General features: G+C 52.2%; 2 protein-coding genes across 6 annotated transcripts; one reads left to right on the forward strand and one right to left on the reverse strand.

Annotated features, from left to right (window-relative positions):
- The first annotated feature begins 111 nt into the window (after positions 1–111).
- MEA1 (male-enhanced antigen 1) lies at positions 112–1871 on the forward strand. Of its 3 annotated transcripts, none has more exons than XM_082414604.1 (4): positions 112–213; positions 698–977; positions 1064–1166; positions 1476–1871. In XM_082414604.1, exons 2-4 carry the CDS (start codon positions 708–710, stop codon positions 1625–1627), a joined length of 525 nt encoding a protein of 174 aa, XP_082270730.1. In that variant the 5' UTR covers positions 112–213; positions 698–707; the 3' UTR covers positions 1628–1871. The 3 variants fall into 3 exon arrangements, with proteins under 3 accessions (XP_082270730.1, XP_082270729.1, XP_082270731.1); XM_082414603.1 differs by having other exon boundaries at positions 191–322; XM_082414605.1 differs by lacking the exon at positions 112–213 and adding an exon at positions 220–357.
- PPP2R5D (protein phosphatase 2 regulatory subunit B'delta) lies at positions 1753–21294 on the reverse strand. Of its 3 annotated transcripts, none has more exons than XM_082414580.1 (16): positions 21132–21294; positions 16160–16237; positions 7094–7292; positions 6639–6838; positions 6430–6540; positions 6217–6309; positions 5670–5800; positions 5473–5532; positions 5258–5366; positions 4990–5043; positions 4510–4680; positions 4276–4403; positions 3527–3628; positions 3360–3432; positions 3101–3217; positions 1753–2954 (listed from the first exon to the last, which is right to left on the reverse strand). In XM_082414580.1, exons 1-16 carry the CDS (start codon positions 21156–21158, stop codon positions 2817–2819), a joined length of 1791 nt encoding a protein of 596 aa, XP_082270706.1. In that variant the 5' UTR covers positions 21159–21294; the 3' UTR covers positions 1753–2816. The 3 variants fall into 3 exon arrangements, with proteins under 3 accessions (XP_082270706.1, XP_082270705.1, XP_082270707.1); XM_082414579.1 differs by having other exon boundaries at positions 7094–7298; XM_082414581.1 differs by lacking the exon at positions 21132–21294 and adding an exon at positions 13167–13284 and having other exon boundaries at positions 7094–7298.
- Between the last annotated feature and the right edge of the window lie 4062 nt (positions 21295–25356).

A 25356-nucleotide genomic window follows, 5' to 3' on the forward strand; every position in this document is an offset into this window, starting at 1 on the left:
TGTGCAGATACGTGTAAAAAAATCGCGGGATTTACTGGGTAATGTAGTCTTTGGTTGTCGGGGAAAAAGACGGTGGAGGCGGGGCAAGGGGCGGACTCTTCGTCCTCGCTCGCGTCAATCATGAGCGCGCGGCAGGGTTGGAGGGCTAGGCACCCCGGCACGTCCTGCCGCGCCGGAAGTGAAGGTGCGAGTTTGGCAGCGGGCTCTGAGCGGGTAAGGCGCGCGGAAACGCCAGCGCCGAGAATCGGTGGGGCGGCTGGGGACGCCGCAGCTGGGGCCATTTGAAGGAAGCCTCTGGGACCCGAAGGGCGTTCGTCAGGCGGTACAGAGGGGAACCCCTTGGAGAGAAGGGGGCGGGTACGCCTTGTCTAGGGGAGCTTATTTGGCGACCCGGAGTTCCTAAATGGACGGGGGGGGGGGGGGAGGGGCGTTCTCGAAGGGGTGTCTTTTGGGAGGTGGCATGGCCTCCGGCTGGGCTGTTAAGAATTGGCGGCGTAAGGCGGGTGGGCTTCCGTTGGAGATAAGTCGGCTTAAGAGGTGAAGGGCCCGGGAGAGGCTGGATGGTGGGGAGAGGGGCAGGAAACGGGGCGTTTAAATGTTTCGTGACGTAGAAGGAGACCACAAGGAGCTGGATGAGAAGCTGAAGGTGGACTTAATTTCATTCGATCACTATTCTCCTGCCGCCCTGTTCTTGCAGCCCCTGCCCGATGGCAGCAGTAGTTCTAGGGGGAGACACCATGGGTCCTGAACGTATCTTCCCCAATCAGACTGAGGAACTCGGGCCACACCAGGGCCCTACAGAAGGCACTGGGGATTGGAGCAGTGAGGAACCAGAGGAAGAGCAAGAGGAAACGGGGGCAGGACCAGCTGGCTACTCCTACCAGCCCCTGAACCAAGATCCTGAACAAGAGGAGGTGGAGCTGGCACCAGTGGGGGATGGAGAAGATGTAGTTGCTGATATCCAGGATCGGATCCAGGTATGGTGGAGGAGGCATTGTTCCTGAGCAGGTGAAGCTGGAGTCCTTGAAGGACTGGCCCTGAACTGTCGTCTCTGGCTCTGCAGGCCCTGGGGCTTCATTTGCCAGACCCACCGTTAGAAAGCGAGGATGAAGATGAGGAGGGAGCTACAGCATCGAGCAACCACAGCTCTATTCCCATGGACCCAGGTAAAAGAGATCATTCTTTTATTTTGGAATAATAATGGAGGAAGGGAACTGGTTAGTGCCAGTAGAGGGAAGTCACAGGAACACCCTGTTCCTAAAACAAGTTTGTAATCTAAGATTTTGCAGACTTTAGAATCCAGGTGAAATGCTATTCTTCTAGGCTGGGGCGGGTGGGATGGGCAGGCTTGCCTAGGAATAACAGGACAGATTCAGTGACCTCACTAGCCCAAAAGCTCTGGGTTAATTCAACGAACGGGGAGGGGAGCTGGTCTTATTGTTTCTACCCCCTAACTGGTCTGCCTGTGATTTCAGAACACGTGGAGCTGGTGAAAAGGACGATGGCTGGTGTAAGCCTGCCTGCGCCAGGGGTTCCTGCCTGGGCTCGGGAGATATCAGATGCCCAGTGGGAAGATGTGGTACAGAAGGCCCTCCAAGCCCGGCAGGCTGCCCCTTCCTGGAAGTGATCACCCTGAGAGGTGCCTTATCTCCCTGCATTCCAGGCCAGAACCAGCACAGGACTGAACACATCCTGGTTGTAATGGCCATCTCCATCCTCCCCATCTCCCTTCCACGTCAAGGCAAATCAGACTTCTTCTCAGAGACCCACTTTATTCAGTTCTGTACATATGGGGACAATGGTCCAAGCCCAACCCACCTTAGCATGTATCACTCTGTGGAGAATAAAGCACCCTATGTACACAGCCAAAAGCTGCACTGCCTGTGCCCCTGGAACCTGGGTCCGGCCCGCCCCCAGCCCCTCGCCCCTCCAAGGTTCCTGAAAGGGACAAGTGAGAGCCTGCCCAGCATCAGCACAAACAGGGAAATAAATAGGTGTTGGGGGGAGCCATGCTTAGGGCACTGCCCCCTGCTTCCTTCTTCCTAGCTTTGGGGACCAACAGCACAGGAAAGCAGTCAGCCCCAGGATGGTCCCTTCCATGTCAGTGATCCCAGGGCTGCTGCTCACCAAAGAGGGGGTACAGGGTAGGGTGTTGTTCGTCCCCTTCTCTTGGTCCATCTGGGCCCTATATTCATCACCTACTGTCCAAAGCCTATGCTTTTCTCCTTTTGCTCTCCCATGTTGTCTTGATCAGGCAGGGGTAAGAGGAAATAATGCAACCCCATCAGCCTGCACACTGCTGGGGCTGGGGGCCTATTTGTGCTGTTGGGGGTTGGCTCCCCTCCAGCTAATTCACTCCAGGGGCCAATGGGGTTTGACATAACTTTGGTGAGAATCATCTCCTGCTGCTCCCTATATGCCTGCAGGGGAGGGAGACAAGGAGGAGACACCTGGAGTTCAAATGGGGCTGAAGGGGAGAGGAGAGGAGCATATTATTCCCATGTGTATTTCTCAGAGCAGCCTCAGATAGCTGTGGGATAAGGAGCAGGAGGGGGCCAGGCATCCCCAAGTTGTCTGAGCGCTGAGCATTGCTGCGCTCAGCCTGTCTGTACTAGCCGCAGGGAGGCATGAACACATTTGGGGGGAGAAGAGGGACCACTCTGTGGGTGTCCCCGCTTCAAGTGCCTCATCCCCCTCCCTAGAGCAGAGAGGCCCTGCCTTGCCCCAAGTCAGCCAGTGGGGAGCAGAAGGTGGAGGGCTGGGGCAGTGTCCCAGGGCTGAGTGGGCTGTGGCCCTGTGGTGGGGGGGTGAGGAGGTCAGAGAGCCTCCTGGCTGGCAGTTAGAAACTCTTCCGCCCGCTTGTGCGCCTCCAGTGCCTTGATGGTGTACACGTCCTGAGGCAGCTCTGACTTCCGCCGAAGCAGCACTTTCTCCTTCTTGATGTCCTTTAGCATCTGTGTGTGGATGTGCAGAAGGTGAGGAATGGTGACTAAGTCCCGAGAAATCCCATTGTTTCCTGCCCTGATTCCTTGGCTCTGCGGCTCCTGTCTCCTCTCCCTCCCAGGGCTGTCTTGTCTTTCTGCTCCCCGTGCCCTCCCACCTGCACGGCCTCTGTCTCCACCGTCCTCTTCAGAAGCTGGATGTCCTCTGCCGTGGGGGTCTCCGTCTCCATCGAGTACACAGGAGGCAGTGGTGGAGGCGCTCGGAACATGGGATACTGAGAGGAAAGGAGGCAGACAAGTGGCGAGAGCCACTTGGGAAGTCTGGGGACCCTGTTTGCTTCCTGCCCCTCCTCAGACAAACCCTCCCCCCACCCAGGCTGGACCTCTCAGTTCAGGGCAAGGGCAGAAGCACCTCACCTGGGGGTTAAGGCGAGCCAGCTCCTCAATCCTTTGCCACATCTCTTCTCTCTCCTTCATTCGGAACCGGCCCCTGAGGGAGCAAAGACAGGATTGGGGTGGGCTTGAGAGAGAAGCACAGGGGGCTGGTGTGGAAGAGGAACACCCCCAAGGAGAGAGAGACTCACTTCTGCTTCTCTGCCTTGTATTGTTGTGTACAGTCATCAAACAGCTTCTGATTCATCTCCATAAACAGCTTCAGGGCATTGTAGATCAGGCCGTGGATTGTCCTGCCACCAGGAAGAAAGACGAGGTATAAGAGGCCAGAGCCTGCCCTCAGTGCCGGGACCTCAATTTGCTCTCTCCCACAAGGTGTCTCTGCTAAGAGCTTTCTCATGTACTACTCCCATCCCACCAGCCTCTGTACAGTGTAAGCTCATCGCTCTGGCCAAATCATGTGACTTGAGATTGGCAGTTCAGGCCCTTTACAAATATGAGTCTGCCTGTCCATCCTTCCCGCACCCCGTGCTCCAAGAGCTCCCTTTTCCCCGCTACTTCCTACTCTTCTAGCCCACACTAATGGCCTCCCAGCGCACTTGCTTTTAGCAGGAAAGCCTTTTTACAACGCTGGGATTTAATACATACTAAGAGGATCACATCAGCTTCTCACAACATGGAATTACATCTCCAAAGCTGCAGAATATCTGACCTCAAGAAGAGATGTGACAGAGGCCACTGCTCTGCTGCTGGGTAGCACAGATCTCTCACATGGGTATCTTTTCTCCCCAGTCAGTCCCTCAAGGACCTATTAATATGCAGTGGGCACCAGCCCCGCTTGCTGAGGGACCAGATGAGACCACTGGCTCTTGAGTCCATCCACACCCTCCCACGTTCCAAAACCAGATCCTCAGTGCCCAGTGCCACCCCAGTTCCCTACTTGTTCCAGTGGCTCTTGGAGTTCCTGTAGAGTGCAGGGAACATGATGGGAAGGACTCGGGCAGCATTGTCACTTATCAGGCTCATGATGTACTCATTGTTCCAGTAATAGAGGGCACGCTCTGCCACCTGGTGGGGACAGGCGAGACTCAGTGGGGATATGGCTCGCTATGCTGAAGACCCTCCTCAGTTTTCTGGGAGGCAGGGGCTGGGATGTTCTGGGTCTGGGTCTCACCTGGAAATGGGGGCTGGAGACGCACTTGGCAAGCTGGCGGAAGAGTGGTTCCATCACTTTGCTGAACTCTGAAGGTTCAATGACATCCAGAATCTCCTCTAGCTCATTCAGGAACATCACCTCCTTGGGGCTGTGGGTCTTGGGCCAGAACTTGAGAAGGCCCACGATCACCTGCGAGAAGAGGCGGACACAGGAATAAAATTCTCACTCAACACCTGTCTGGGTCTCCAGGAAGCCATCCTGCCCTCTCCCCCCCAACCCTGGTGGGCACAGCTTGGGTGGCCTCAGCTAAGTGCTCATGTTTCTCCGGCTTGGATGCTTCCTAGGTGTACAAAGGTTTTACTTCTCCTTTAGAGAGGAAACCATGTCACCTGTCGGGTTACATCCCCCCTGAGTGCTTACGGCACTGCTCGATAGGTACCAACTGGCAAGTGCTGCTGACAGAGAGAGGTGGACCCTGGGGCCCAGCAGGGGAGTTACCGGCTCAGTGAGGCTGCTTTCCTTCTCCAGGAACTGTACCACGCAGTACGCCAGCTGCAGAAGGTTGAGACAGAAAGGAGGTGAGATGCAGGGCTCAGAAGGTCGCAGAGAGGTCGGTGACAGAAACCAGACCCCAGAACAGAAGGGGAGGCGTAGAGAGGAATTCCACCCCCTGCTCCCTCTGCCACCCCAACACGGCTGGAATGCTTCCCCTTCCCTCTTTTCTCTGCAGCCGGGGCCGGGGATCATCAGGAGGAAGGCAGCTCACCTGAGGGTGGTAGACACTCAGAGACTTGACCTTGTGAAGGGGAAGCAGGACACGGATGAGGAACATCTTGTGCTCTTCTTTCAGGGGCAAGGCAAAGCCATTGATGATGCTGGGAGTTAAGGGAGGGTTGTCAGGACCAAAGGGCCAGGTCCAAGCTCAATGCATCAACCCCCCCGACCTTTTCTAGGCATGTGTGCCCCCGCCCCACCTCTCACCTGCCCAGGATCTCCAGGAGCTCGGCAATCCCATTGTGATGCTCTGTCTCATAGATGAACCTGAGGGAAGAACAAAGACTCTCTTGATAACCCCTGATGCCCCTCCAGCATTCTGTGGAGTCCCGCCTACCACCCTTCTCCCACCCCACCTTAGTGAGGGGCTTGCTTTGCTCCGGAGCCCAGGCTCCTGGCCTCACCTGTAGAAGATGTGGTTGATCTGCCTACGGATATAAGCCCGGAGCCCCAAAAACTTGCCATAGATGCGATGCAAGATGGTCTTGAGGAAGTCTCGCTCTCGAGGGTCCTCACTGTCAAACAGGTCCAGGAGCTGGAAGCAAGCGGGAGGAGAGGCGGCAGTGAGGCAGGAGCCGGGGAAGGCCAGGGCTGGGGTGACTTGGGTCCTGGCCAGAGGAAGCCCTCTGAAGAGGGTGCGTGGAGACGAGTCTCTGGGAAGAGTGATTCTATTGTACTGCTCTACCCCAGGTGATGTCTGGGAATACATGCTGCATTCCCCATTGGGTGGGGTGGGGGGGGAGGGTAACAGTGTTGCTTTTTTGTTTCCTTCCATTGTGCTGGAAGCTTCTTATGGACAGAGTAGGTTTGTTTAACCCCCATGGTCAATTTGCACCAGACACAGCTGAAACCCAATACAGTACCTATATTCAGCAGAAGCAAAAAGAGCAGCTTGGACTGGAGTCAGGGGACGTGGGGCTAGAGTTCACGGACTGGAAGGAGGGGACTCACAGCAAGGACAAACTTCTGGTCAATGTACTTCTTGGCTATGTTTGGCTGGAAATCGGGAGACTCAAGGAAACGTAAGAAGAACTCGTACACGAGCTGTGGGGGGAAAGGAGCATCACTTGGGGCATTCCCCAAGGACTGGGAGAGCCCCCTTGCTGCAGGGCTCAGAGTGCCCCACTGCCCACAGCCAGGCCCCTGCCCCCTTTGCTCTGGTACCTGGAGATGCGGCCAGGCGGCCTCCAGGGTGGGCTCATCTTCCTCGGGGTCAAACTCAGCCCCAGTGGGATTTGATGAAGGTGGCAGCGTCCGGAAGAGGTTCACTGAAAACTGAGGGGTAGGGAGGGCCCAGGTGAGAGCTCTCTGGGCAAGTCCGGGCTTTTCCGGGGCCCCTGTCCCTGCCCGCTTTCCCCTTTCCCTGTGCCTACCATAGTGACGGCCTCAGGGTAAATGGCCTCGGTGACAACATCGCGGCTGTGGGTGATGTACTCCACCATTTCGTTGAGCCCCGCCCGCTTCACCTCCTTGAATTTGAGGTCACTGAGTGGGTCTGACACAAAGTCAAAGAGGACGCAGCACTGGCGTAGCTTCTGGATAAACAGCTCCTCCCGCTCCTGGGTTGGTGAGTCTAGGGGCGGATGGGCCATGGTCAGGTCTCCTCTGTGGTCCTTCACTGCTATGCCCTGCTCACCTCGCAGGGCGTTCCCCGATCCCTTCCTCCCACCATCCTGCTCCCCTGACGCCCACCCCCAGACCCAGCGCAACTCCCCCTCACATCCTCTAGAGCTTCCACCCTCCCCCAAACACCCCCAAACCTCCATTCCGCCAACACCCACTGTCCCCTAGGTCTGATGCCCCAGCCCCCTTGACCTTTCCCAAGTACCTTTCAGGGCAGGAAGCTTCTGCAGCTCCCGGTTCTTGCTGAGGTTGAAGCGGGAGGAGCTTTGCCGTCGCTCCTTCTTGACAATCTGGGGCCCCCCTGAGTACTTGATTTTGCTGAGCTGTGTGGGGGGCGGCGTGCTGTTGCTGGGACGCTTGTTGGATGACGGCGGCTGCGGTGGCGGCTGGGGCTGGGGCTGGGGCTGGGCCTGGTCAAAGTAGCGAGTCACTGGCGTGCACTCGCCAAGCTACGCTTCCCACCCCAGGCCTGGCCCACCGCCCAGCCCCCGGTCCGTTTATGCCTCTATGGGCCTGGGCAGCAAGCAGCTGCCTCCTGCCCTGAAGGAGCCAAGACCAGGGTCAGACATAACTGCGGGATGTGGCCCTGGAAGGGAGCGGTCTAGAAGGCGTGTCTCCCAAAGTGATGCCCGCTGCCTGTGCATCAAGAGCCTTCAAAATGCTCACTCCCATCCCTGAACAGGCAAAGCTAATTGATAGACTGACGGTGACAGAAGTCAGACAAGTGGCTCTCCTGCCGGGGAGGGGGTGGCAGCGGTGTGGGTTGGGAAGATGCGGGTGGTGACTGAGAAGGGGCACGAGGACCTTTCTGACTAATGGAAACATTCCGTATCTTGACTGGGTCTGGGAGGTGGTTCATAGCATAAACATATGTAAAAATTCATCGAGCAGTACACCGAAGATTACTCTATTTTATCATTTACTGAACGTGTGACAGTCTTCAGTTAAAAGAAAGAAATTCCTTCCCATATCTCAGCAGTTTAACTACTAGAAATACAGATTAAGAAAAATCCTAAATATAAAAAAAGGCTTTGTGCAAAAACACTTTTTATGGTCTTATTTATAATAGCAAATATATAAATACATGGAAATCATGGAGTTAAAATTATGTTTATGAAAACTATGTACTAAATGTAATCATACGTGGTTCAGCTGTGAAAAATATTTACACAGTCATAGTAATTTACCCAAAACGGGTGATAAGTATTCTGAGAGGAGGGGAAAAGTCTGCACGGAGGAATAAGACACTGGGGCCTTAATTTTCCACGTTAGGAAGTCAAGAGATATCTAAAGCTCACAAATTAAAGGGAAAAAAAAAAAGCAGTAAAAGGATCTTATTTGGAGGTATAAAAGTCAATCTGCAAGGAAAGAGTTAGGAGTTGAATGTGGTTGCCACGAAACAACAGGAGAAGAGTGGCCGGCGACAGGGGCTGCCCTGCTCATTACAAGCCCAAGAGTATTATCTGACCTTCTGAACAATGCACCTATTACCACGCTGATAAAAATTAAAAACAAAACGAAAAGCCTAAAACTATGGAATGAGAGAAAATTGCTTCCTATATGCTAAGTTAAATAAGGATAACACAAACCTGTATATACAAAATGAGCTCACCCACATTAAAACAGGCACAGAACCCAAAATACAGTTAAGAAAAAGAAAGAACAAGTGCATTGTGTTCATGACTATCTCCTGTAATGGCAGAATGAGACATGACTTTTTCCTATTTTCCTAAATTTTTTACAAGCTGACACTGCTTTTATAATGGAGAAAGAGGGAATGTCCTGGCGGTCCAGTGGTTAGGACTCTGTGCTTCCACTGCATGGGGCCTGGGTTCGATCCCTGGTCAGGGAACTAAGATCCTGCAAGCCACGCAGCATGGCCAAAAAAAAAAAAAGGCAATATAATGGGAGAAATACAGCTAATTTCCAAAAGTTTTCTTTTTTTTTTTTTAATTTTTTAATTTTTTAATTTATTATTTATTCATTATTTTTATTTTTGGCTGTGTTGGGTCTTCGTTTCTGTGTGAGGGCTTTCTCCAGTTGCGGCGAGTGGGGGCCACTCTTCATCGCGGTGTGCGGGCCTCTCACTATTGCGGCCTCTCTTGTTGCGGAGCAGAGGCTCCAGACGCTCAGGCTCAGTAGTTGTGGCTCACGGGCCCAGTTGCTCTGCGGCATGTGGGATCTTCCCAGACCAGGGCTCGAACCCGTGTCCCCTGCATTGGCAGGCAGACTCTCAACCACTGCGCCACCAGGGAAGCCCCCAAAAGTTATTTCTTTAATTCCTCCCAGACACGGGTGTCAGAGCCCCACAAAGCCCATTTTCAGAAGCACACAAACAGATGTTTGCAGGGCTGTCCACTCATAGGTACTGTCCAGGTAACCCCTTGCTAGGAGAGGGGAGAGGCTGAGCCACACGACAGCCCTTCCCCACAACCAGAGAAGAGACTGCAGCAGGACCAGAGGAGTGAGGTCACGTCCAGCTGGGTCCCCACGCCACAGGAAAACTGTCCTCCTGTGCTCACACCTGCCATCCCCGCCTCCTCTCCAGCCCCCTCCACAAACTCTTACTTCATAAAATAAGAATGGGAGAATATGAAACTCTCTGGGATACGGGGCAAGGAGGAAGACAAATGTTATGCTTTGTATGCTCTTGAATTTTTCATAGAAACAATTATGTCAAGCTTGTGACCTATCTGGGGGTCAGAGGCAGGAGAGGAGCGCTGGGTCCAGCCCAGGGCAGGCCTTGGGTCCAATGTAGCTCATTACTGCTTTGGCCATCTGGCCCTCTCCTCCTCCTGAAATGAGCCCCAGACACCAATTTGACTAGGGGAATGCAAAGGAGTCGGGCAAGAGCAGTCATCACACCTCGCTTGCCATGACTACACTCAACCAGTGTGATTTTTTTGGTTAGACAGTGCAAGGCACCCTGAAGTCTGGGGTCTCTCTTCCTGTACACGGAGGATGGATCACACCTTGGTAGAGGATGAAGGAGAGAGGCAAAAGGCCAGGGGACCAGAGCCTGGTGTTCATCAGACTCTCCCCATTTCCCTGTCGCAGGAACAACCCAATCCTTATCTGTGGAGCTTAACAGTCAAGGGCACAGACTTGAGCCTGACTGCCTGGGTTTGACTACTGGCTCTGCCATTTATTAGCTGAGTAACCTCCAGGAGGTCATATAGCCTCTCTGTGCCTCATTTGTAAAGTGGGGATGGCAATAGTACCTACCTCACAGGGTTGTAATAAGGATTTAAATGAACAGTATATGGCACACAGAAGTGTCTTATAAGCAGTATCTTCTACTATTGTTGTTATTATTATTATTATTTCCCATCCCTGGATTTTAGGAATACAGCCTGGAAATTCCTGAAACTAGCACACCTCAAATGTTCTTTAGAGTTCATTATCCTTCTTGTTTTAAAATGGGGGAACCCAGGGAATCCCCTGGTAGTCCAGTGGTTAGGACTCCATGCTTTCACTGCTGTGGGCCCGGGTTCAATCCCTGGTGGGGAATTAAGATCTCACAAGCCACGTGGCGTGGCCAAAAAAATAATAAAATAAAATGGGAGAACCCAAGAAGGCATTGCATCTTTCAAGACCCACCTTCTTCCAAAAAGCCTTCTCCAATCACTCCAGGCCTTGCATGTCCACCCTCCACCCTCAACCTTCTGACACTGCTTATCTGTTCCATTGGCTCTGTGATCATCCCCAGTGACACCTCTTGATCACTTTGCTCATGTGTCATCTCCCCACTAGAAAGCAAGTCCCTTTAAAGCCAGGACCCTGGTTTGTGCCCCTCTGGGTCTCCTCAGCGCTGACACTGGCACCTAACAGGCATTCAGCGAATGACTGGTCATTTGATTGATTGGGGGGGGGGGCGGGGGACGCCAAGGCCAGGCCCATCCCCATAGGTCCCTCCTGTCCCGACCGGGGACCTTCAGAACAAAGCCCTGCACAGTGGTGGGAGCAGACTGGGAAGGAGAAACATCAGAGATACTAGGCTGAGGGGCTCAGTGGCAACTGAGGAACAAGACTCGGGAAGAATATGTCTCTCTTCATCCTCCCAGATAAGATGCAGAAACCCTGCATTTCCATGAACCTCGCACTGAGGGGACATCCAGAGAAAGGAGGCCTTCTTCCCAAAAAGGGAAAAGCAAGACCTCAATTTTCTCTGCTAACGAGCAGAGGGTTGGACTAGATCAGTAGTCCAAACACTCTCCAAGTAAGGTTTTAAGACAACAGAGATTGCATGGCTGAAAATCATAGTTTAAAAAGCCACCCAATGAGTTGATGCCTAAGGTCCCTTCCCCATCAGGATGGCGTTATTGAAGGCTGGGGTGGCCGGAGAGCAGCTGAGCTGGCTTAGTCTGCCCCGCCCCCAGCCCACTGGGCCACCCTGGTTTTATAAGGACCATTGGCTCCCAGGCACCAGATACAAGGAGCAGCTGAGAGACAGCTGGGCCGGCCAGCAAAGCCCTGGAAACATACTTGTCAGAAGGGAGTATAGGTGTGTGCCAGCAACTCACCTCACGTTCAACCCTTTCTCCTAAAAGCTCTAGCTTCCAACTTCTCCTTTATTGACCTGGGCTGGAGATGAAAGGCAGCTGCATCCCCAGGAGAACCTTCTGCAGCCATCAGAGCATGGGTGGACACAGCCCAAAGGCAAGCTGGTGACCTGCCTGCTCCCACTTCTGAGACTCCATAGTGGCTGTCTCCTCTGCCTGAACAACTGTCTCCTCCCACTTCTAAACTTGCAACAGGATCCAAACTCCAAGAAGCCTTCCTAGATTCAGGCCTCCTGCAATCCAGTGGGGCTTTTTTTAAAATATAAATTTACTTATTTATTTTTGGCTGCATTGGGTCTTAGCTGCTGCACGCAGGCTTTTCTCTAGTTGCGGTGAGTGGGGGCTACTCTTCATTGTGGCTCGTGGGCTCTAGAGCGCAAGCTCTGTAGTTGTGGCGCACGGGCTTAGTTGCTCCGCCACATGTGGGATCTTCCCGGACCAGGGCTTGAACCTGTGTCCCCTGCACTGGCAGGTGGATTCTCAACCACTGCGCCACCAGGGAAGCCCCTCCAGTGGGGCTTTGAATTTATACACCACCCTCACACTCAGGAGACTGCAACTATACTTGCCCACTCTGAACCAATTCCATTCCAACCTGACCCTAACACAGACACCGGTAATCATTAAACCCATATATTTAAACATAAAGTAGGACGTAGAAATATAATTTAAGCACTATAGAAGGTACTGTAGTAGAAAGACGAAAGATAAAATTATCAGTGAAAAACGCAAAGATTAATGTTATAGCTTTTGCATAATGAATTAACTAGCTGAGTGAAGATCATTTTAGTTTCAAACCCTGAAAATCAGAGAGGCATTCTCTCCTGTATTGACACCTAGAGCGCTGTTGGGTTGGCCAAAAAGTTCGTTTGGGTTTTTCGTAACAGCTTACAAAAAACCCAAACGAACTTTTTGGCCAACCCAATACCCGTTCTTAATTCATTTATTCAATAAACATCATGCTACACATTAGAGATTAAAAGGTGACGAAGACATGGCCCTTGCCCTCGAAGAGCTCACAGTCCAGTGGGGTGGGCAAGACAGACACGAAAGCAACCATTAGTACAGGGCAACGCAAAACCAGAGCACCGCAAAGGATTCAGGAACTCAGAGGGCTGAGTGACAAACTCTGCCTGAAGAATTAGGGAAGCCCTCCCTGAAGAGGTGACTTTTGATTTGGCTCTTAAAGGATAAACACGGGTTTAGGCAAAGAATGAAAAGAGAGAGATAAAGCAGTCCAGGCCAATGGGATGACATCAGTAAGAGCCCTGAGCCATAAAAGGCTTGTCGGGTTGGAAGATGGAAAGTCCAGAGGGGCTGGAAGAACAGGGCGGGGCCAGCCCAGGAGGCCTGAGGCTGAGTATTTGAATTTGTGAGCAATGAGATGCCAAGAGGGGCTTTTAAGTAAAGGACTGATAGGACCAAAAATGTTTTTAGGGTAACAACTCTGGCTACAGTGATGTCAGGCTGAAGTGGGGGAGACCAGGATCGTTTCTTCCTCCCTCTGTCCCTGCTCCCAGAACTCAGGACAGGGCACAGCACGTAGAAAAGTCCACAGCACTGAAATGCTTTTTCCAAAGACAGGCCAGGAAAGACCCCTGCCTTGCAGCAGAGTCTGACCTAATCTCTCAAGGCTCCTTTCCATTCTAAGACTCTTCTAGAATCTTAGAACCAGCCTATTAGGTCATTAAGAACAAGGGAGGACTGGCCACAGACCTGGGCTGAATTCCAGCTCTGCTGTTTTACTGCCGAGTAAAAGCTACTTAACATCACTAAGCCTCAGTTCCGTCTGTAAAATGGGGCTGATGATGATAACAGATGACCTCAGGGACTGCTGTAGAGATTAAATGAGAAGATTATAAGATTAAATGCATGCGAAGTACTTAGCACAGTGCCTGGGACAGAGTGTACTGGGTTGAACAGTGTCCCCCCAAAATTCACATTAACCCAACATCTATGAATGTGATCGTTATTTGGAAACAGGGTCTTTGCAGATGTAATCAAGTTAAAATGAGGTCATACTGGATTAGTGTGGGCCCTAAATCCAACATGACTGGTGTTCTTATAAGAAGAGGGAAATTTGGACACAGAGACAGAGGCACAGGGGAGAACGCTGAGTGAAGACGGAGGCAGAGATTGGAACGACGCTTCTACAGGCCAAGGAGCAGATCGCAGAAAGCCACCGAAGCTGGGAGAGAGGCGTGGAAGAGATTCTTCCCTAGAACCTCAGAGGAACATGGCCTGCTGACACCTTGATTTCAGACTTCTGACCTCCACAGCTGTGAGAGAATAAATTTCTGGTATTTTAAGCCACCCAATTCATGGTAATTGGTTATGGCTGTCCTAGGAAACTAATACACAAGTAACTGCTCAATAAAATAAATGTTGGCTGCTATAAATTATTAAGATCAGTTGGAAAGACTGGCAAATGCTTGACACGGGGTAAGTTTGGCTGTAAGAACCCAAATTTCTGGACTAGAAAAAGGGTAAGGGAGGGATTTCCTTGGCAGTCCAGTGGTTAAGACTTTGCCTTCCAATGCAGGGGGTGCGACTTTGATCCCTGGTTGGGAGCTAAGATCCCACATGCTTCGCAGCCAAAAAAAAAAAAAACAAAACATAAAACAGAAGCAATATTGTAACAAATTCAATAAAGACTTTAAAAATGGTCCACATCAAAAAAAAAAAAACACTTAAAAACAAAAAGAAAGAAAAAGGGCAAGAGAAGGACTGTGACAAACAGCTTTTGATGACCTGGGCCTCACAGCCTGGCCCCCAACTATTCCATGTCCCACTGCCTGGGGCCACCTGGGTGCATTTCTGCAAAATCATGGAGCAGAATTCCTGCAGCTGCCTCAGACAGGTGAGCCCTGAGCGGCATTTCATAAAACAGAGCCCAAGGTGAACACGACACTCTCCTTTTCCAGAGGGCGGTGGAGAAATCATAGCAGCTGGTCTCAGCTTATTTCTTAAGCTGCTTGAGCCTTCGTTTTCCTACCTATGAAAGGAGAGGGTTCCTTCCAGGTCTAATTTGAAGTTGGTTTGTTTGCTCATCCATTGACTAATGCATTCAAATGCTGGTGCTTCCGGTGGGCCACGCCCTTCGGTGTGAGCAAGAGCCTCTCAGGAGCTAAGTGTTAACACAGGAGACAACTGACACACAATGAATTCCCACGGAATTGTTTCATTACAGCTGTGGTTAAGCACTGGCGTGGAGTGATGCTGGGTACCAGGGGCCCTGACCGCGTCCTGGGCATGGGGATGGGGGCAGGTGGTCAACGAGGGCTGCTTCCAGGAAATGACAGCCAATCTGTCTAGTAACTGAACAAGGAGGAGGGAGTCAGGCAGAAGGCAGGAGTGGCCCCCCACGCTATTCCTTTCTGTCCCTTTAAATCCTGTTTCCAAGTCTCTTGCTGCTTTGAGTATCAGTTGTCGGCTCCCGACCACCTTCCCTGTGGGTCCCACACATGTCACGGCTCCTGAAGGGGAGACTGAGCCCAGAGGGTGTGCCCTCCAGAAGCATCTCCTGGTGATCTCCTGTGAACCAAGGGCGTCAGCACACAGGTGTGGGGAAGAAGCAAGCTCCTTCCCTCAGAGTTCACAGTCTGGTGGGGAGAAACACATCTGGGAACCAACAGTGCCAGCACTGAGTGACAAGGACTGGCCTAGAGACATGTTCAGATGCCAGTGTACGCGCAGAGGAAGGAGGAATTTCTCTTCTGTGGTCCTCAACTCGCATGTCTGTAAGATGGAGAAAACCTACCCTGCTTCCTCCCATCACTCAAGTGAGGGCAAAATGATGGTCGCAGGTGTGGAAAGTGCTTGGCTCTCTTTGGAGGTGATAGGGACCAGAAGTATCCAGAAAAATCCAAATCCAGACTTAACCCCAACCAAACACTTTTTAATCGATCTCCTCTCCATGACCCACCCCCAACCCACAAGACCTGCCCAGAATTAGACAGCTCCATTTCCTGTTCACCTCCATCCCTCCGAACAGTTTAGCACAGGAGGGAGGAAGCACAGAAACCAAGGAGCACCAGCTTCCGGGTAACACAGGCGCTTGCTCAGCGTGCTCCCAGGACCGTTCAGCATCCAAGCATCCCACTGAGCACGCTCCCAAACTTCCATGGACACACTCTGGACTTCCTTAAGTCCCTCCACCCTCCTGTGTGCTCTCTGCTTGCCATTTATTGCTTTACAGCCCTAGATTGCCAAGCTGCGCTGACCTCTGCTCATGCCTGTCCTTCAGCAGCTCCCAGCTGATCGGGACCAAGAGAGGTGGGCCCAGCCCTGCCCGACTCAGGGACATCAGCCACTCCCCACCCCTGCCCCACCCAGAGCTACACTGAAGTCACCCCACTGAGCACCCATGTGCACCCGTGCACTCTTCCCTCCTCCCCAGGACTCTACCCCTAGCTTTCTGCCCTAAGAGAAAAGCAATTCTCAACACTTTGATAGACAGAGGGTTGACTTTCACAGGAATCCCTGCGGAATCGGAAAAACTGGAGGGCTGATTTGGTCCATAGCCGCCAAAGGGAAAGCCTGCCTGAGGGCAGTCTGGATGGGCTGTCCAGGCCCCTCCCTGGCTATGAAAGTCTCCTTCCCTTCTGCCCCAATAATCTCCGGCCCCCTGAGATCCCTCACCCCACTGGCCATCAAGCAGGTGGAACTGGCGCCTGCACCATAACTAGGGCTGTGCCCGCGGTCATTACCTCCTCAGTGCTCTCGCCTCCACCATCCTTGCTCGAGCTGCTGGGCTTGGCTGCGCCTTTGGCAAGCTTGGGGGGCTCCTGAAGGGAGAAGACGGAGGTAGAGTTAACAGATGCCGAGGAAGGGAGAGGCCTCATCCTCATCCCTCAGGTCTCTGTTGTAATTCTCCTCTGTCCAATTGAATCAATCAGTCAATCATTACCACTGAGCACCTACCTTAAACCTGGGGCGGTGGGGTGGCAGGTTGGGGTACACAAAGGGAGATTCGGTCCCTCAAAGGCACCAACGAGTTCAGAATCTGGTTAGGAAGACAACTCTAACACACAATAATTCAGCATGACCATGCCCCTTCACCTCACAAGGCTGTTGTATGAGTTAGGGCCTCTGTCAAGTAAGAACCAGGGTGACGAGGCTCAAGGGAAAAGCAACATGGAAGAAGCTGCTCAGACTGGCTACCGGCTAAAGCGGGCAGAGGGGGCCTGAGGCTCTCATGCTGCAGGGAAGGGAGTCACCACTCTACCCCCGAGGCCATCTGGAAAGACCTGGAAGCCTTTTTTGGATATCACAAACAGCACCCAGACTAGAAACTGCTACTGGCATAATCAGTGGGGCCCAGGGATGCTAACAGGTATAGGAATCGTCCCAAGAACGCCTCGGTAGACAAGCACAAGGACAGGGATGGGGATAAGGCCCAGAATTGCTACAAAGAATGAGCACTAGTCCAAAGTCTTCCTTGGGAACCTAGCTGCTGGCTCAGAGCCCTGGCCTGCCCAGCATCTCTTCCTATGCTTTGGGCCAAAAAAAAGCAACTGCCCAGGGACAGGATGAGGAAAATGTGAAAAAGACTTGGGGATTTAGGTCTGACTGCAAGCTCAACACAATTCATCCATGTGCTGCGGCTGCCACGGCAGCTCATGTGACCTGCCATCCAGTTAACAGACCTGTGCAGGGTGCCTGGCACCGGGGGACGTGGAAGCGCCCCGTCCTTGGCACTGATGGGGCCATTCTGGAGGATCTGGTTCAGTTGAGAGCATCACACTTTGGAAGGGACAAAGAAAAATGCTAGGTTTTCTTCGGGGAAAATACAATCCATACTGGGAGTAGATTCAAAAGCAGGTCCTGAGAGCAACAGCTGCAGGAACTGGGATAGTTAACAATGGAAGGGAGGAGTCATGGCGGGTGGGGGAGCAAGAGGGATCTTTACGAATAAATGAAGGGCTGCCATGTGGACTAAAGATGCAACTTGTTCTATGTGGATCCAGAGGCCCATGAGCCACGGGCAGAAGTGGCAGGAAGACAGGCTGAGGCTCCAAACAAGGAAGACTTTTCTCCTGGAGCAGCTGCACAGAAACCGGCTGCCTAGTGAGGCTGTAAGCTCCCAAACCCAAGAGCCTTCAAGCAGAGGTGCATTCATGCCTCCTCCAAGGCATGATGCAACAGGGTCCCGAGCCTTAAATGCAGATCGGATTGGAGGACCTTGGAAATCACTTCTAGCTCTGAGATTCTGCGACTTGATAGCACCTGAGCCCCTTCAGTGAGAAGTGTTAAATCAGTGATTATGCCCACGGGGGCAAAAGGATTTCAGGGAGAAGAGAGCTCCGCGTAGGCTGGAGCAGGGGGAAGGCTTCGTGGGGGTGGGGAGGCAGGAAGCCGTTCCCAGGTGTGGAGCAGCTCCTGGTATGACTATACCAGTGGGAAGGAGCCCTGTGCTCTGGGTGGCTAGGCGCTCTCCCAGTGCCCACTGACCAGGCGGGGCACACTTACCCCTTGCCGAGGGGCCAGGGAGTGGTGCAGAGCATGAGGTGGAGAGGAAAAGGATGAGGGGGATGCAGGCAGGACGCAACACTGAGGTGACCGTCTGCACACAGCCCAGACGTGGGCCTCTCGGACAAAGCTGGCCCATCTGCACCCACGTCTCACCTCTCTCCTTGATCGTGAGCTCCTTGTTCCTTTTTGTACCCCTCCACCCACCCTGCAGCACTCAGACATATCTCTCAGGGAATGTGCGGAAGAAAGATCCCGGCTGCCTGGGGGGTGGTGTTGGGGGTTGGGCATGGGAACCAGGCCACCACCCTTGCTCCCTGGCTCCCGCAGAGCAGGTGAAATGCACACACTTCAGCCCAGTCCAGCTGTCCAGTGCTGCATGGCAATGTGGTTTAGAGCCAACCCTGTGTTCCAGGCCCAGCTCTTACTGGCTATACAATCATGGGCAAGTTAACTAGCCTCGCTGAGCCTGTTTCCTCACCTATTAAGTGCTGACAATCAAAGTACCTAATTCCCTTTATTTTTTTTTTTAAATTTTTAAATTTTTAATTTTTTTCTTTTTTGTCTGTGCCGCACAGCATGCGGGATCTTAGTTCCCCGACCAGGGATCGAACCCGTGCCCCCTGCAGCGGAAGCACGGGACGACTGGACCGCCAGGGAAGTACCCCTAATCCCCTTTAGCACAGTGTCTGGCACATGAAAAATGAAAAGTTAGTCAATGTTATTACGATTATTATGAACAAGAAGAAAGTGGGAGGGAGCAGAGGCACGCCACCACCCAGGAACCTAAAAGAGAAAAGTCCTAGATCAGAACATGAGGGAAGAGGAAGGACGCAAATCTCCCCAAGGATTGACTCAGCACTCATCCATTGAGCACCTACTGTGTACAAGGAGATGCCAAACCAAAATGGAGCTTAGTTATTATCTCAAGGGGGAAGAAAAGACTTGTCTACAATTAATTCCAGTCCAAGGGAACACAAAAGGGCCATAAGTGACCTACCGAGTACTCTGCAAATCCAGGGGAGGAGGGAGAGCTCACCCCCAACTAAGGGTTCAGGACGGGCTTCAGGGAGGAGGCCGTGAGGTCGGGCCAGGCATGGGACCAGCAGAGATGAAGGAGAAAGGGGAGAGGTGATGGATGAGCAATACAGACCCTCCATCCCCCCCTCCTCTCTGCCCCCACCCCTTTTAGGCAAACCCCAGTGACATCGTCAGGACTTGTCAACCATTGAAGGAGGCCAAATGCAACTAGAAATCAAAAGTGGAAAGTTAAACCTTAAAGGGGATCAGAGATGCCTGGCCCCATGCACACCAATCCTTCCCATACTCTTTCCCAACCAAACACTTAACACCTGTAGTCCTAGCAAGTCTTAAGAATTTTTCTTCTTCTTCTCAATCCTCTAGTAGATAAAGGCTTTCTGTGGATGGGGCAGTATCTGTTCCATCAGACTAACAACTACAGATCAGTGAGGACCTCACCAGCTTCCCCTGAATTGCACTGCTCTCCACACTCCTTGTAGGAGCCCTTCAGCCCCTGGTGTGGCTGACTTTTGTGTGCATCACCTACAGCTAAGCTGCCCAAACCACCTCAGCATGCCTGCTCCCCAAGGACACAGGGCCTGGGTGGGGAACCCAAACTTGCCCAGCTCAGCACCCAAGGAGGTTCAATGCCTGCTATACCATCACCAACTCAACACTCAGAATCTCAGGTCCTGAGAGGTTATGGGGACAATCCAGAATCAGAGCTGCCTGGCAAATCTCCAACAGCCCCAGGATAGGGAGTTTAACTGATAAGGTCAGAGATGGCAGCCCAGCAACCCAGCCAATCAGAGGGCAAATGAAAGCAAGACACCTCTGGGGTCATAAAGTGGGTGAGCAGAACACCAGGCCAGAGCTAGCGCCCACCATGAAGGGCCAGCCCCAGGAAAGAAGAAGCTGGGGGAGGCTGGAACTGGTATCCTAGCATCCTCTGTGTGAGTCTGTACCTCAAAGGAACCACACCTCTGAGTCAGACATCAGCAACAGCAGGAAACAGAGGGTAGGGAAAGACAGGGATGAAGAAGAGGGGAAGGCAGTTCGGAGGTAGAAGAGGAAGGTGAAAGAAGGCAGCATCAAGAAACGGTCTGTGTCAAGACACCAAGACAAAGGCAAGGGTGTCCAGAGGTGGCTGCCCTGTGGAGTAAGAAGGATAGCTAATCTGATACTGAGGGCAGATTCCCAATTTGAGGACAGTGTGGCCCAGGAAAGACAGAAACCCAGCACTGGTACAAAAAAGGAAAAATGCAAAGGTTATCTTCAATTAGGAATAAGGGGAGTAGCCTGTCCAGATTAGGAAAGGTGACTGGTTGAGGATGAACCGGGGAGTGGGTTGATGCCTGTTAGAGGGGCTTTGGTACAGAGGAGGCCTTTAAGTCAGGAGACCTGATATTACAGCTGGGCCTCCAGCAGGCTGTGTGACCTTGGCCAAGTCCCTTCCCCTGTCCCCCTGTCGGGGCCTCAGTCTCCTCATCTGTATCACTAGGGATTGCACTGAATGCGCTCAGACACCCTGACGTTCTGAGGTTCCATCGGCAGAAGGAAGGGCTCAGTCCTGGTTTACAAGTTTGTGTGTGAAGGAAGAACTAGAGGGAGGGGCCTAGGCCAGATTCGGTGGAGGAGAGAGAAAGCAGAGCCGTTCTAGGTCAAGGAGCCTGGCAGGGAGGGAGAAGGGGCTGTAGGGGACGGTGGAGAAGGCAGGCCCAGGCCCAGGTCCAGGCCCAGGCGGGTGGGAAGAGGAGGGAAGAGAAGGGGCTGCGCGGGGTTGGAGAGGGGGGTTAGTTCTGGAGGGAGGTGCAGTCTCAGATAAGCGGCTGTCCCAAACGGCAAACGGGTGGGGGATGGGGAGGGGATGAGGATGTGATGGGGGCAGAAAAGGCAGGGGAGTAACCTGGGAGTGGGGCAGGATCTGGAGGGAGGAGGTTACCCTGGGCCGGGGGTCGGTGGAGGGAGGTGCATGTGGGGGGACTCTACCCCGGACAAGGGAGGGAGCTTTCTCAGCTGCGGCACAGGCTGGGGGTGCGACCAGCAGCAGGGGCGGAGGGCCGGCCCCGGGAGTCCTGCGGGGGCCGGACGGGAGGGTCAGTCTGGGGCTGTCCCGGGCCTGGCTCGGGCCCCTCCCAGAGCTCCGCGCAGGCCCCGAGGCGGAGGCGCGGAGAAAAGGGCCACGCTCACCTTTTCCTTCTTCAGTTTATAGGGCATCTCGGCCCGTCCGGACCCGGTCCGGCTCTTGGGGCCCCGCTCCGGCTCCGGCTTTGCTCGGCCGCACTCGGCCCGCTCGGCTTCTCTTCGCCACCGCCTGCGCGCTGCGCCCGGGTCGAGCGGTGTCTGTGCCTCCAATTGGCCCGAACTCTTACAAACCTGCCTGACAACCAGGCGCCGCCTTCTCCGATTGGTCATTGGAACCAAGCGGCTTCCTTTTTTTCTCATTGGAAAGGAAGAGTACAAACCGCCAGGGTTCGGCTCCCAGAATTGGCTGAAATGGGAGGTCCCGCCCTAAAGGGGGTTGAGCTTAGCGTGAGAGGCGCGGGTCAGGGGATGCCCGGGCTTTGCACCCAGTGCTGCACTTCGGCATCTGGTGTGCCTCGGCCTCGGCCGTACTTCGCGGCCCGTTCAATTCTAAAGTGGTTCTCACTCTTTCCCCACTGCGACTCCGCCCAGTCCGAATTGAAGGAAAGAAGCCCTAAAATGAAGGGTGCCTTTCTTCGTCAGGGTAACGTAACGCTAATTGCCTACGCAAAATTGGTGGAGAGAGCTACCAGGAGCCCTCGAGGGCATCCTTTCCAAGACAAGGCTTGAGGAGGATCAAAGGGGAAGCCTGGGGGCTTCCCTGGTGGCGCAGTGGTTGAGAGTCTGCCTGCTAATGCAGGGGACACGGGTTCGAGCCCTGGTCTGGGAAGATCCCACATGCCACGGAGCAACTAGGCCCGTGAGCCACAGCTGCTGAGCCTGCGCGTCTGGAGCCTGTGCTCCGCGGCAGGAGAGGCCGCGATAGTGAGAGGCCTGCGCACCGCGATGAAGAATGGCCCCCGCTTGCCGCAACTGGAGAAAGCCCTCGCACAGAAACGAAGCACCAACACAGCCAAAAATAAATAAATAAATAAATTATTTAAAAAAAAAAAAAAAAAAAAAAAAAAAAAAAAAAAAAAGGGGAAGCCTGGCAGGCCGGGACCGGGGTGAAATGAGTTGAGAATCTAGGGTTTGTTGCAACTTTGGGAAGAGGATCCCCCTTCCTATTGCATATGCCCTAGGGTTGGGGAACCGGCTAGACCTGAGCACTTGGGAACGCAGTGGAAATGCTACCTCGTTGTTCAGTGTCTCGGAAATACATCCCTTACTCCCCACCCTGCCAAAGCCAGTGTCCTAATGGATAAGATCAGTTCCTGCCCTCAAGGAGTTCAGAGTCTGGTGAAGTTCACAGCCGTGTATAAACAGATGATTAAGAAACAATGTAGCAGGGCTTCCCTGGTGGCGCAGTGGTTAAGAATCCACCTGCCAATGCAGGGGACACGGGTTAGAGCTCTGGTCCAGGAAGATTCCACGTGCCGCGGAGCAGCTAAGCCCATGGGCCACAACTACTGAGGCCGCGCTCTAGAGCCCATGCTCTGCAGCAAGAGAAGCCACGTCAATGAGAAGCTCGCGCACTGCAACGAAGAGTAGCCCCCGCTCTCCGAAAGCCCGCCAGCAGCAACAAAGACCCAACGCAAACAAAAATAAATAAAATAAATTTATTTTTAAAAAGATACAAGGTAATAAATTAGACAAACCTAGAGGTGGCTGGAGGAATATGTTTCAGAAAGTCAACTCCAGTAGCAGGTTGACTACTGGAGAAGGCTTAAGAATAAGCCTGTGGTTGCTCAGGATTTGTTGATTCACAGGACTGTGGGGGGGATGGTAAGGGAAAGGGAGGAGTTGAGGACGAATTCTGGAAGCCATCAGAGATGTAGGAGGTAAACTGGTATCATAATGGCAAAGGAAGTATAAGAGGATTGGTCAATAGTGTCAGATTCCAGAGAAAGGTTGAGTAAGATCAAGATCAAACAGCATGTCAAGAGCCTGAAATTCTCAAGGGTCCTGAGGGAGAAGTTTCCACTAAGAGTGGATACAGAAGAGGTTCTCCGAGGAGTCTAAGATGTTTCAAATGGAAACAGGCCAACAGTCCCACTTCCCAAGAAGTGCGTAAGGAAGAAGCCACATCTTTGGACAAAGGAGAATTCTCAGGACAACTTGGGTCCCATTCTGTTGGTTCACCTAGCACAGTGGGACCAACCAGTCTTCCCGAGGGAAAAGAAGCCTGGGGATGGGCACCCTGTGAATATGGTATGCAAGAAGAGATTTCCTTATCCATCTCAGCTTACCCTTCACCAGAGGATACACACGGGAGAGAGACCCTTTAAATGAAATATCTGTTCCAAAGGGTTTATGCAGCCTTTGGACCTGTGGGTTCACCAGCGAATCCACACAGGAGAGAAGCCATACTGCTGTGATCTCTGCCCCAAGAAGTTCACCCACGACTCCATGCTGCATGCTCACAAGAGGACCCACACCAAGGAGAAGCCTTTCCGATGTGAGCACTGTGACAAAGTCTTTAGCCACAGCGGGAACCTCAACATTCACTGACACACTCACTCTGTGCTCAAACCCTACTTGTGTCCCGAGTGCCACAGTGCCTTCCGTCAGCTGGGGACTTTCAAACGCCACCAGAAAACACATTCCAAATGACTTTCCCAGGACCCCGCACTCAGGTCCAAGTCCCTTCTGCTCCAAGAAGGGAATTCAGGATGATTTGTCACCTCCGTGATACAAAGGATGGATGACATGTGAAGAATTTAGGAGGATACTGGAACCCAATGGTGTTCCATCCACGTGTATTAAAAGGATCTTTGAGTGATAACTTATCTTTCCCTTTGGATTTTGTTTTCTACTTTAGTATAGCCTATGTTTTTTAAAATAAGTTTTTGTTTGTGTTCTTCTTTCAACAGTGCATGTCGTAGTGGTTTTAAGTATTTCATCATGAAACGTAGGCTGCTGCTGATTGTCTTCCTTTTAGGCATGATTTCATTGTAAAATAGGATGCTCCTGGCATGGCAGCCAGATAAAATATAGGAAAACCAGTGAAATTTAAATTTCAAATAAACAAATACATTTTTTGTCAAAAAAAAAAAAAAAGATCAAACAACCTCACCTATAGTCTGCAGTTAAGAGGTTACAGATGATCTTTGCAGGAAAGTTTCAGAAGAATGTAAGGAATATTATAGCAGGTTGAAGAGCGAGCAAGAGGTATGGAAGTAAAGGCAACAAATCTAGGCTCCTGGCTATCTTACAGAAGTAATATTTGGCGTTCAATGACAAATGACGATTTCAAGGTAATGCAGAGTGGACGGCATACCAACCATTATTTGCTAGGGGAAAAGCCTAGGAGGAAAGCACGTTTATTTGTGGATGGATATTTGTGTCTGTATGGATGCTGACCCAGGCAGGATACCAGATGTATTTACCCATTCCCAAGACCTCAAGGAGCACGATAGCCCTGAGGCCTGGAGCTTGCCTGCTACTGTGTAAAGGAGGCATATCCTCTTTGGACTCACCCCACCATCCTCCCAGTCCTTGGTTCCTCTGAGAGGCAGGGGACAGAGCCACATAATAATTTAGAACTATCAAATGGGAACTTCAATCCTTGTGAATTCAGGTACCTAGTACATTCTTTTTTTTTTTGGCTGTGTTAGATCTTCGTTGCTGCACGCAGGCTTTCTCTAGTTGCAGCGAGTGGGGACTACCTTCATTGCGGTGCTCGGACTTCTCATTGCGGTGGCTTCTCTTGTTGCAGAGCAGGGGTTCTTTGCGCAGTCTCAGTGGTTGTGGTGCACGGGCTTAGTTGCAGCATGTGGGAACTTCCTGGACCAGGGCTCAAACCTGTGTCCCCTGCCATTGGCAGGCGGATTCTTAACCACTGCACCACCAGGGAAGTCCGTCTTTTCTTTTTTTTTAATATTTATTTATTTGGCTGTGCCAGGTCTTAGTTGCGGCACACGGGATCTTCGTTGCCGTGTGCAGGATCTCTAGTTGTGGCATGCGAACTAGCATGTGAACTCTTAGTTGCAGCATGTGGGATATATTTCCCCAACCAGGGATCGAACCCGATCCCCCTGCATTGGGAGCATGGAGTCTTAGCCATTGGACCACCAGGGAAGTTACCCTAGTACACTCTTGAAAGCTGTTTTAAAGATGTAGAACTGGGCAATTTCAGGTTTAGGACTAGGAAGTATAATCAAACATTTAAAAAATATTTTCTTGTCTCTCTAGGGAATAGAAATACCTTATAGGGACTTCCTTGGCGGTCCAGTGGTTAAGACTTCACTTTCCAGTGCAGGGGGTATGGGTTCGATCCCTGGTCAGGGAG

This window comes from Balaenoptera physalus (genome assembly GCF_965194825.1).
Source record: "Balaenoptera physalus genome assembly, chromosome: 11".
Lineage (NCBI taxonomy): Eukaryota > Metazoa > Chordata > Mammalia > Artiodactyla > Balaenopteridae > Balaenoptera > Balaenoptera physalus.